General features: G+C 43.1%; 1 protein-coding gene across 1 annotated transcript in view; it reads left to right on the top strand.

Annotated features, from left to right (window-relative positions):
* Positions 1–12,549, top strand: part of disc1 (DISC1 scaffold protein) — a 37,838-nt gene that overhangs the window by 20,997 nt on the left and 4,292 nt on the right. Inside the window, exons 11-12 of the mRNA XM_076077145.1 lie at positions 5,327–5,570; positions 7,865–7,909. Coding sequence (XP_075933260.1) covers positions 5,327–5,570; positions 7,865–7,909 — 289 coding nt within the window. The remainder of the gene's footprint in view (positions 1–5,326; positions 5,571–7,864; positions 7,910–12,549) is intronic.

The following is a 12,549-nucleotide window of genomic DNA, read 5'->3' as shown; positions in this document are numbered from 1 at the left end:
ACACAGGCAGCACCGAGCAGCTGCAGTGCGATCGGCATCTTCTTCTGCAGCCTTTTGGAACCATTCATGTTTTACAGATGGATGAATAGAGCTGGTAAAGTTTTTGTGTACACCATATGAGCTGTGCTTTCTACTTTCTACTCACTTCAGAGGGAGGAAGGTTAGGCCACCGCGGCCTACTCTGTGTCTGCTTGACCCATGTCTTTGTGTGTGGAGTGTGAGAGCTTTTTCATGTTGCGTCCTCTGAGAGGGAGGGTCAAGTCTTTGGACGGACGCCGGGAGTCACGTCACACACGGCACGGCTGTTTGTTGTGGAGGGATGCGGCTCTGCGTGGTCAAGGAGCAACATGGCTCTGATCTCAGTGCCCAGCGGGGGAGCAAGGCTGGGGAACGTTTCTGTCAATAGGGCAGATGGCCGCTTTGTGTTTTTTAAGAGTGGTTTGAGAGTACCTGTCTGTGTTATGTATCTCATGTAAAAAAAACAACCTGGCAATACTAGCTGGCTTACTGGAATAGGAATGTGACGGGGCACTTTACCAAATATGCAGCCTATATATACAGTATATACAGTATATACAGTATATACACTGTATACACACACCAAGACATAGCAGGCCTCCAACATAGAAACTGCACAAAAGTTATCACCTGGATCCTACAATTCCCATAATGCAACTCAATAGCGTAATTTGATGGACCCATACATAGTAAATGTCCTTCAAACACCTTTTAATAACTATAAAAATATCTATTTCATTGAAAACTATTTTATAATAAAAGCTCCATTTATTCTCCCTTGAGGTGAACTTTTGAGATTTTGAATCCAGAAAGCCTCTTTCAGTTTAATTTCAGTCAAAACAATAATACATAGTTGAATGCTTGGCCTCCAGAAAAGTCTGGCTACCGAGTGCTTTATATCTGCCCTTTTAATAGAGCTCTTATACTCTGTGATCCTATACAGCTCACATGCATCTAATCACATCACTATTGAAATAAATAAAAAAAATCACATTAGAGGACACCTTCTTGGGTATTGGGAACCGTAAACTCATTTTCTTGCTCATCACGTTCTATATTAATTTATTGGCCCACCAGCTTTGGATCGGCTTCCATAACCAGAGGCGGTCCAGATCAAATCACAAGGGCAGCTTTGCCTTCAGGCGAGGACCAGTAGCTTGCTCCTGCTCCGGTTTGGCACAGTGACACATATTCGGCTTGATTGAACAGGCAATTGTCCCCACATGAGCATATACACGCACACGCACACACACACACACACACACACACTTAGATACACACATGCAGGCTTCCTCCACTGTAAATTTCATCAGTCAGCTCTAATGTACATTACTGTTGATGGAGTGCGGTGGTGATGGGAGGTGAGGGGAGGAGGAGGAGGAGGAGGGGAGGAGGAGAGAGGCAGATTAGTACTGGTGAGATGTCTGGTCTCCGTGGAGACGGGAGGTGTTGAAAAAACCAATTATCTCTTCCTCGCTAAAGACTAGAACAGGATGTTAGAGCAGCGCAGATGCTGTAAGTGTGTCACCAGAACAAAAAAACATTTTTTATTCAGATTAGCAGCAGTGCACAGTTGTTTAATACATTATGTAGATGTTTCATTAGGAAATGCCTCTCGAATATTTCCCACATTAATGCATCTTCTGTTAAGATTTGGATGTCGTTCATCATGTTTAATGGCTACTTTAATGCAACTGGTGTAGAAGTCATTAAAATACTAAGACAAGACATGTTCTCTTAGTTAAAAGCGAGGACTTGCCGAGAGTCTAAGCAGGGAGTGGAAGAAAAAAACACTATTACTTTTAATGTACACAATGGTGAACGTATGAACAAATGTAAAGTGTTTGTAACAAAGGGACCATGGTCGTCTCCCCAGACATCAAGCCAGCCACCTTCCAAACCGTTCACTTCACCACCACACCTCGTCCCCTTTGCATTTCACCATATTATTAGCACCTCTCCTCGGCTGGTGTTATTTGAGATGTTGCTGCATGATTAAGGTGAAAACATTACCGTCTCCTATTTGCTTTTTCTAATGAGTGAATTCCCACTGCGTTGATGGCTTTTGGGGGGGGATCCCAAATATCAGAAGCGCTGACATGACACTACATTCATTCATTTTGTTTTGTTCAGGAGAATAACTTCTCGGGGAAATGGCTGATAGTTTTGATAGCTTAAAAACTCCAGCTGTGACTGGAGATGGGGGCTGTTTTTCACAGTCATTGGTATTCATGTGTGAGACCCGAGGATGCGGCTGAGCCTATGAACCTGATGCTGCGTGGAGTTCAGAACATTGGCCAGACAGTGTGCGAGCCCGCTTTGTGCATTTTCACTCCGCAGAGGTCTAACTGAACTTGCTGGTCCCAGCTGGACCAGACCGGCCGCTCCTTCCTTCAACAGTTATTTTTATAATCCTTACTGTGCCTGTGTGCACGTAATGCCTGGAGGAGAAAGAGCAGTCCTGTCAGTCAGCAGTCCCACAGGAAGGTGGGGGGGGGGTGGCTGAGACTGTAGAGGGAGTGTGCCCGTCTGTCTCTCCTTCTTATTACGGGGCCATCAGCAGAGCAGCTCACCCACACCCTGCCACTGTCAGATGGCAGGCCGAGTGGCGGCCACCAATTAACCCCCGGGGCGAAGGAGTTCATAGCGACGGGCACCAGGAGGCCGCCATCACAGGGGTGCTTTGGAGCTGACTTGTTGTCTGCATCCTCAGTGCACAGAACTCTCGTGCCAGTAACTTGTAATGAATTGCGGTCTCCCTTTGACGAGAAGCGCTTCTGATGGATGAGGCCGGCTTTGACATTTTTTTTGGAGGAATTGTACAAAAGCTGAATCCACCCACAGAGAATGATTTATGGGTTTTGTGTGCAAGTTAACACGTGTGCCCACCCAGATCCGTGTGTGCGTGTGTCCCTCTCCACTTCAGAAGAGACAAATAACAATGGCACGGCTCACTGGGTGCGTCCCCGCTAAAGCGGCATTCAGAAGCGGCGGCGTCGAGTAGTGAATTGGCGAGGGCAGGGGGGGGGGGCTGGGCAGAGCAATTTTTCTATTGTCTGGGTGCCAAATGAAGGTTAGAGAACGTCGGAGAGGCGTGCGTTGGCAGGGTACAGAGGTTGGCAGCCTTTTCAGGCAGGAGATGGGCTGGAAAACAAGTGGCATTCAATTTTTTTTTTTCAGGGGGCCTCATCACGGAGAGAGAGAGTGGAGGGAACAGAGGGAGAGATTAAACAATATTGTCTGGATGCATTTTGCCTTTGAGTTTGTTTACGTATGATGGCGAATGAGCAATTTCTCACATCTTAACTGCGCAGCAAGGAGGCACTCTAGTAAAAATGATGAATATATTAAAGGGCTTGTATGTAAATAAATGTGTGCTTCGGGTATGAAATGTTTGTTGCGTCTCTTACTCTATGTATAAAACCCACATCTTTGTCCTTTAGTTAGTTTCTTTTACACAAGGTGGATTCCTGGAAACAAGGATGTTGTTATTAAAAACAGAGAAATATTTATGCTCTTTATTGTGGACCTTTGTGCGTTTCTTAAACCATATGAAAAAGGTAGAATTTCTGACACGATCAATGGATTTGGTTCCTAAAATGTCACCTGGGACCACAATTATTTGGGAATGATTTGTTCGCTAAAGGTCACTGAAAGAATAAGAGGAATAAATATAAATATCTTAAAAAGGTCAGAGGTCTCAAATGTGAGCCGGTGGAGGAGTATTTCATGTGGAGGAAAAGCCTAAAAAGACGTGCTTATAATTCAATACCAACACTCTCACATCCTGAGACACACACTATCAGATAGCATGAAGTGCCTGTGGGGTAGCTCTTTATCAGCTAGTCAGTTATCTGCTTCCACACAGTGACCAGCTTAACCTAAATAATGCTACGATGAACAGAGAACTCCGCCGGTCAGTGACCGCGTCGCTCATTCTCTGAATGATACATTCAGTCAGCTCCTCTGTTTTTGCACTGGGACCTCGAGTCTGGGACGTTACAAGGGTCAGGGGCGAGGGAGAGTGAAAACAGGATGACGGATGGGAGCTCACCGAGTAGATAAACAAAAAGCAATCTCCTTGTCCTCCTCCTGAACTCCTGCTCGGTGACCCCAGCAGAGATGAACACAACCAGGCTCTGTCTTCTGTCTCTGCTGCAGCTCTTTGAAGAGAAGGGCAGCGCACGAGGAGGCCATTCGCTCTCATTGCATTTTGTCAATGGAATTACGAGCTTTGAATGATTCAACCCCCCCCCCCATTTTTTTTGTCAGTGCTCAATTATAGAGATGTTATTAAAGATGTCCTTTACTGTGCCTTTACGACAGTTATCATGCAGCCGTTCTCAGTCGTGACATGCATACTGTACCTCAGTGTATTTGTTTTTTTTTTTGTATGTGTTGTACTGACATTAGTGTCATCATGACGTCTGCATTCTTTCACAGCATACTATATGTTTAGCATCTTATTGCCTCATGAATGTCAATGAGTACCGCTCTCCGTTAGCCTAGTTTAGCAAAAAAATGAGCAAATATGCGGATCTAGAGCGGAAGCAGGCGAGAAGCAGCTGCTTTAGTGAAACAAACACACCTATCAACACCTCTAAAAGGTCTCAAATCAACATGTTACATGTGTTGTTTCAGTTGCTGCCTGCTCGGGTCTCCTTTATAGTCGTTGTGCACTCCTGAAAGAGGCGCACGCCACTTCCCACGCAAAAGTTGTGATCAATAAAACGTGACGGGAGAATGCGCACCTGAAACTCTGATCCATGCGGATGCACATTATAGAGACGGGAAATTTGCAACACAGATGGTGAGGTGGTGAATTGAAGCCAGATTGCAGAATGATGCTTCTCACACGTTTTAATAGAAAATAATTTAAAAAACGTATCACACGTTACATTTCGATCCATTTTGTTATAAACATTCAAACCAGCAGTGCTAATGAGCCACAACTATTCTATAAGCACCTTTCAATTGTAAAAAACAAGTCAAATCTCAAATCATTTGCTCGATATTACATCTGGAGTGCACCGAATATGATGAACCTCACACGGTCGGGTGTAGAAATCCAAGATAACATCAAGAAGCATTAAAGGATTTCCAATAGTTTTCAAAAATCTTCCATTGATCTTTGTGCTAAGCTACGCTAATCGTCTCCCATCTGCTGCATTGCATTGTCTCCTGCAGAATCGTGTTGTGCCATGTTTCCCCCCCCCCTGATGTTTCCTGTTATATCATGTTTTACATCAGACAGTGTATCTTGTATTGCATTGTATGGTGCATCACACTGGTCTGTTCGTCCCTACAGCTGTGGCTGTCCGGGCTTGGAGCGGATCTGGGAAGCCGACCTGGAGGCGTGTCATCTGTTCTTGCGAGGCCCCCAGTTGCGGACCCCCAGCTGCAGCAGAGGAGACATCGAAGACCGCCCCGCCGCAGCAGTTTATCCTCCAGCCCGGCCGTGCACCAAAGAAGAAGAAGATTGCGCCATGCTGACTGCGTTAGGCGGCCGCTGGTGTCCCGAGGCCAACTTGCAGAACTCAGAGTTCACAAAGGTAATGCAGCCATGTCTTGTGTTATCCACAAACATCTGTGCTTTCACACCGCAGTGCGTGACCGACTGATGTGTGCACTGCAAACAGACGTTTAGAGTACCTCGAATACAAAAGAAGCCCTTTTGAGGCTGTCCATCGCTCATGTCTTACACATTTCTGCACATCTTTGCTGCTGAAAGGTCAAATGAGAACAGTCTATTTTAAGATCCACTTCTTTTTTTTTTTTTGTGAAATGTGAACTCGTATGGCGTGCGCCTGCTCGGTCAGTCTTACCACCTGACTGGAGAGGACTGTTTTTTGTCTTTTTTAGTTCATACGTTCAGCTGTTCTCAGAATATAAAAGTCTGTCGGCTTCAGCAAGATGAGCAGCAGTCCATTAGCACCTTTGCTCGAAGGTATTTTCAAACGAGGAAAACGTGGGCGTTGGAGAGCCGACTGTTTGGAAATATTTTGGCTTCCTTGAAGAGTTTCTACAGAGTGCAGATTTAGGAGCCTCTTTCTGCCCGATCACGTGCATTTAGTGGGACTGCATGTGTGTATGTGCGTGCATGTGTGTGTGTGTCTGTGTGTATGTGCGTGCATGTGTGTCTGTGTGTGTGTGTGTGTGTGTGTGCGCGAGCACTCTGCCGGTTTTTCCCACAGTGAGTTGAGGTCCACTGCCTCAGGGCAGAGTCCAACTCATTCTCTCCTCACACTCCTCCGCCCACGCAGTCTGACAGACTCGTCTGAGATGGGAACAAAGCCAACAGAGCCATCATTAATAAAAAAACAAAAACAGACTCATTTATACCATGTTTGCTGTTTTTAAACAGTAGTAATTTCAAATGTATGGGTTTACTGGTGCTAGTTGGCAGAATTCCCACTTGCATGTATCAAAACTGGAAGCTGTGGATTTTTATTGTCATATTTGATTCTTCTACTGTTGAACCCTCTTAACCTTCTCTCACAGTTGCGCTCTGTGCAACCATAAATATAAACTTTGCATTGATGCCCTGCCTGACCGCATTTGACAAACTGCATGGATCTATTTTCTGCTTTCCCTTTGTTTCTCTCTGCTTTTCTTGCTCCTCCCAAAGCCCGGCCCCTCCTAACATTTCTCAGAGAACTAAAAGGTGAGACAGCCCACCCTTTCTCTCTTTTGTCTCCGTCCTGTGCACTCTATTTTCTGCATCCTGTTAGCTAGAAACACTTGAGCTCAATGGAGCAGAAATGTCTATCACGTGGCTCCAAAAATACATTTAGTCCGTTTTAGACTTCAGCGTGGATCCTTGAATATTTCAGAACATTAGTGCTGTCCAATGAGTATCTCCTTTGCTTTGAATAACTATGACGTGCATGGACAGAGATGCAAAAGCACATCTAATGCTCTTTTCAACATTTAACATGAATGACAACATATTGATGCCCCAACTAACCATCTAACATGTTTAACATTAGAAAAAGCACCTTGAAATCTCTCATCAAAGAGAAACGATGGATAGCAGCACATTGAGTGGACACGTTTTGTCCTTCAGCTCTCGCTTTTTCTTTGGGGATGCAAACACCACAGAAAACATATAAGAACTCTTGATGATATAATAATACTTTAGCCATTTCGTATCTTCCAGCATACTTTACTTTTCTGAATTTTCAAGGACACACATATCGAAAGGCTTCGCATCTGAAGGCAACAGACAATGGAGGAGTGTTTTTATCAGCTGGATGCCGGAAAACCTTTTCAATCCGTAGCTAGAAAACTGCATGTGACAGATTATATGTTGCTCTAAAATGGATGTAATTGAAGAGAGAGAGCAAAGAAAAAGAAAATCCAGTTTGTGTGACTGTAGCGTTCAAACGATCTGATCTCAGATAGTGTATGAAGAGCTGTGTTCACTGGAGAGCATGAAGTTACGTGTTCCATAATTTGTGATTAAAAAAACAATTAAAATGTAGCTGATTAGTATTTGTTGTTACTCTGCCTTCTTATGTACTTACCCTAAAGCCACAAACAATATGTTAGCTCCAATAGGTACAGTAATAATTACACCCCCCCCCCCCCCCCCCCCCCCCCCCCCCCCTCCTTAGTGAGGAATGTACAACTACACACTTTGAATACTAACAAAGGAAACCTGCAGTACAGATGAGCCACTTAATCTATTTTCTCCTTGTCAGTTTTGGTGATGAATAATTACAACCTCCTCATTATGATGATGCTGCACACATATAGTACACAGCCAACATAATTGCATTTTCAATAATTCATGAGCAGGTTTATGACTGTGTGGCCTCAACAAAATGTTTCCCTTTTGTTGCAGAAATTGGAGGAGTTCTTGTTCTGCATGGAGGAGAATCCCCCAGAGGTTGGTACCGCAAACACTATGCTGGAATGTTTTCAGTGTAATTAAAGTGTCAGCTGCAGTGACACTGGGCTTTACTGTGACGCAGAGGGATCCATCAGTTGACCGTAACCCAAACGTGACCTTCGCCGCCTTCCTGAATGTCCGATCAATACTGATCTACATGGGAAGCGTGGGTTGGTGTCGCTGACTGTCTGAGTTTGCACAAAGACCTTTATTTATACAGGGGAGGTTTTTTTTGCTGAGCATGTATTCTCCTTTCAGCGCCTCCCTGCTTTAAATTCATACATTTATATTCATTCACACCTGGCAGCCAAATGGGGGAAAAAAAATAGTACCTGTACTTTAGAGAGAGTGTCCCATGCAGGATTTTAAACCAGAGCACACTGATGTGATCTCTTGGTCTGATGACAGATGAGCCTTTAGGGGTCAGGATAAGGTCAAAATACAAGAGCTAAATTGTACGGAGTGGATTCAACAGTGCCAACACACTCAGCTTTAGCCTCAGTCTCTGACAGCGTTTTAACCCGACTCATGGAGCTCCTGTGACCTTAATTAGCTAGTTGGCTACAAATCAGCTGATGCAATCTGCTTCAGACAGTTGTCATTTTTAAGATGCCGAAATCTTTGGACTCCAGCAAGAAATGAAAAGCCTGCTGACCCATTGTTTAAAAAAAATAAAAAAATAAAATACACCAAGAACTTTGATGGTAAATTTGCCACCAGTATTACAAACTAATCACAAAGCTTAGCAACAGTAGCTAAAGTTGGATCGGTCAGTTTATGCTAATGCTAAGGTGTATGGGACAGTGACTTGTTTGTGTGAACTATGCATCATTTAATCACAATGAGTTATTGAAAACCAACTGATGTGACGATAGTGTGACCGATCCCTGAGTGAAATGATATGACGGCTGTTAACTGGTGACGGTACCTTTGTCTTGATGGTGTTGCGATAGCGATAGCGATAGCGCTGTGGAGGAGCTGGATCCTCCGCCTCGTAGAGGCCCTGACCTCTTTCTCCTTTCAATAATGACTTTAAATAAATGATTTCCACTTAGCCGCTGCCACAATGGAGATTGATTAGTGTGTGTGTGCAAGTGTGTCTTTACTCTTGTAATCTCTACAAATTCTTCTTTTATCCTCTCAAGGTCCTTACATCCCCTTCTTCATACCAACCCACAGTCCCAAACAAGTTTAGATACTTCATCAAATTGAAATGTTGACTGCTTTTGATCAGAAATCGGGTAGTTTTCATGATAATGTCATGAACTTTTACACCAGCCCTGTTTGAAGGGACGATCGCTGTGTCAAAATTCCATACTGCGTATAATTGTTGGCTATCTTCATATAACTGTGTTGCCGTATCTAACAAGTGATGAGTTAAAGTCCATGTGATGTCAATCAAACGGCAGCATGTCACTGCCGATCAACTTCACAAAAAAGGAAGTTTCATATTTTTCCAATAATTGTGAACAATGTGTGTAATTGTGCTTTGTGGGGAGGAAAGTGTGCATCAACAGCACACTCTAGAATTAAAGCTTTATCCCATTTCCACTTCACACTTGAGAAGTGACTGGATGAAGTACACTCAAACCTGTCAGTACGCAGACTAGAAAATAGTGGATTTTGGAGTGTGCAGTTAATGGATACTATTGTCCCACAATGAATGCAAAACATGAAAGCAAATTGTGAATGGTTACAAAACTAGTATTAATTAAATGCGTTTGTTTTTGTAAAAGACATTTTGCTTTCTCTTTGTGACGTTTGTTGCACTTTTATTTATGTCTAAAAGTTGCATATATTGTATAACTTCCTGTTGGTATAAAAAGTTGATTCCTGATTACTTTTATACTAACTACTTAAACATTACAGTAACCCTATACTATAAAGTAGGGCTGCCCCTTCTTTGTTGATGAGTTGACTAATCAGTTCAGTTTTTTTTCCGTCTTAGGTCGATTAAGATCTCTGTAGTCAATCGTTCTTTCAGCTTTTTTCACTGACAAGAAACTTATGAGCACGTCGGTTGTAAGATTTAAGTCGCGCTTTTGTGTGATTCTTTGTGGAGAAACTCAATTTCCCAGATCTGTCGATTAAATCAACTAATCGATTAGTCAACAAAATCACGAGTGTTCGTGTTAGAATTTCTTATTTCGAGGACGGCCCTACTTTAAACTACTACAGTAAGTATTCTGTGGACAATACGTACGCAGTATGGAACAGAAAACAAATGCAGGCGGTGATCAGACTTCAGGAAGGACCTTGGGAAAACAAAAAAGAAAGCAAAAGTGTTTTCTAGTCTGCATACATACTTTTTAGAATATCCTTAACTTTGTCCCTTTTCCAGCGCGGAGACACTACATCCTCCAAACCTGCTTTGAATTAGTGTGCAGTACAGAACTGGTGCAGTACAGAACTGGGACACAGCTACAGGCAGCAACGCCTCCTCATGTCACTGCACTTATTTGTAAATGACCTGGCAGACGGTCTTGGAAACTGATTTGTAAGTGTGGACCCAGTAATTTACCAACGAGGCAGCGGTGACAACAAAGACACTAGTTAATCACAAGAGAGACAATTTCCCTTTGAGTTTGAAATGAATTCAGCTACTTTATCGTTTTTGTACAAGCAATTGTGACCTTGAGAGTAATACCAGTGGAATATAATTGCTTTGCATCGCCTCTGACATCACCCATGGGAACATGCACAATTACCTGCTGTCTCTCACTCATCATTGCTTAAATAACCGCACCAGCGCATACATACGAGTTGGAAGATTGAATTTCTAAACAATCTGTTCATGCTCCCGCAGTCTGCTATGTTTACCTTTGTCGTAATAACATAAGCACTAATGTGCATCAGGAATAAACACGGCAATACATTCTATTAGACAAATTGGCATGTTGTTGAAATCTCATTTCAGATGTTTTCTTGTTTGTTAAAGGCAGATGTAGCAGAGAAAGTCATTTATATCGTGTTGATCACCTCCGGGAGCAAAATAGCATCTTTATAATAGGAGTTTAAAAAGGTCTGTGTGCTAAAGGATGTTTTTCCAACGGTGTCATTGTGCAGTGTCTTCTATCCTGTGGTTGTATTGACTTTACCAACTCTGACTGGAGGCTGTGAAAGTGTAGAATCAATCAGCTGCACAAACACGGTGCTCTTATCTGCTAAAGAAGCTCCTAACCTTCACAAACAAACAGCTCAGTCAATCCATAAGTTGACTGTCTCGCTTCTTGGTATAGGAGGACAGAGATCTCAGAGACACTTAATAAAGTGACGCCTGAGGACAGACGTGTGTCACCGATTGTTCATTTAAATGCCTCACACACAAAAACACGATGTTTGTCCTAGTGAGCTGTTCTCCCTTTAAGTCATACTGAAGTCCTTAATTGCATCAGGGCTCGTGCCTCGAGCCTTTTGTTGTTTTAAATTTCTTTTTGGGTTGTTATGTCATTCGGAGAAGAAGTGCTATTCCGGGACAGAGACCAGAGACGCGACTCTCCAGTCATTGTTTCGACACCTCTGAGCTGCAGGGAGTTGATATTTTCTACCTGCAGCTACGAGTCAGATTAGACTCTGTATGTGTTGTTTGACGAGAACACTGGGTCCGGCGCGTGCGTGTCTCTACGCTTGATAAGTGTGAAGAAACTAGGACATGATGTCTGCAAAGCGGCCCGTTCTAATTATGGCCAGCTCTGCTCTCCCCCCTGACATTTCCACCAGCATCCTCAGGTGATGTGCAGACACACCGCCCCCGACAGACATTTTGGCAGCCTCGTATCTTTTGTCTGCCCGGCTATCCTCCACTTCAGACTTGTGTCTGGTTGAAACAGCGTCGAGAATTTAGTGCGAATTTAGTCAAACGGATGAAAGGAGTCTTGGAACACTGTGAAAAGCTCCGTGTTAAGCTCTGACTCACAAGAGCACATACGCAATTTAACATTATTAAATTGATGAACGAGGAAAAACAACTCAATTTACTCATGCCCTTTTAATGCTTGTATAACAGCAATCAGTGTAACTGAAGTAGGCCTCCATTCGTTACCTTTAATCAGTCATTTATTCAATTATATATATTCAACTGAAATATTATAACATATGCTCACTTTTCTTGGGTGTAAAAGTGTGGTAATATCAATCGATCTTCTTTTACATTGTTAAACATAGAGGTAATTATAAGCACAAGTATGTTATGGTTTTGATCCGGTTCTGAAAAGTGAAGCCAGTGCTGAAGTGCCTTGAATCTGCATTCTTACTAAAGGCCAGCAGGGGGCGACTCCTCTGGTTGCAAAAGTAAAACAGGAGTCCACAAACCACAAACCAATGAGGATGTCACGGTGACTACAGTCTATAGTTTTGATTACTTTAATACGAGAAATTCCAAGACAACGGATGTGGATCTTTGTTCTGTGTAGTTATGAGGAATAATGAACAATAAGAAACAGAAACAAAGTTTGCATTACAAAAGGGAAGTGTGAAATTTGTATGACGTGCGTGTTTACCAGGCAGAGAGGGGCTACTGAAACACTTTCCAGTTGCATCATGGGAAATGTAGGATCCAGTGTTTTTGGAGCTTGATCCACACCAGACAGTTGAAAAGGTTATACATTGTTGCATTTTAGTTCTGGTCCGTTTCCTGT

The sequence above is a fragment of the Anarhichas minor genome, unplaced genomic scaffold (assembly GCF_050575085.1).
Source record: "Anarhichas minor isolate MPS153535 unplaced genomic scaffold, ASM5057508v1 ptg000058l, whole genome shotgun sequence".
NCBI lineage: Eukaryota > Metazoa > Chordata > Actinopteri > Perciformes > Anarhichadidae > Anarhichas > Anarhichas minor.
The sequence above is the reverse complement of the archived record's forward strand: the minus strand, read 5'-3'. Positions and strand labels throughout refer to the sequence as shown.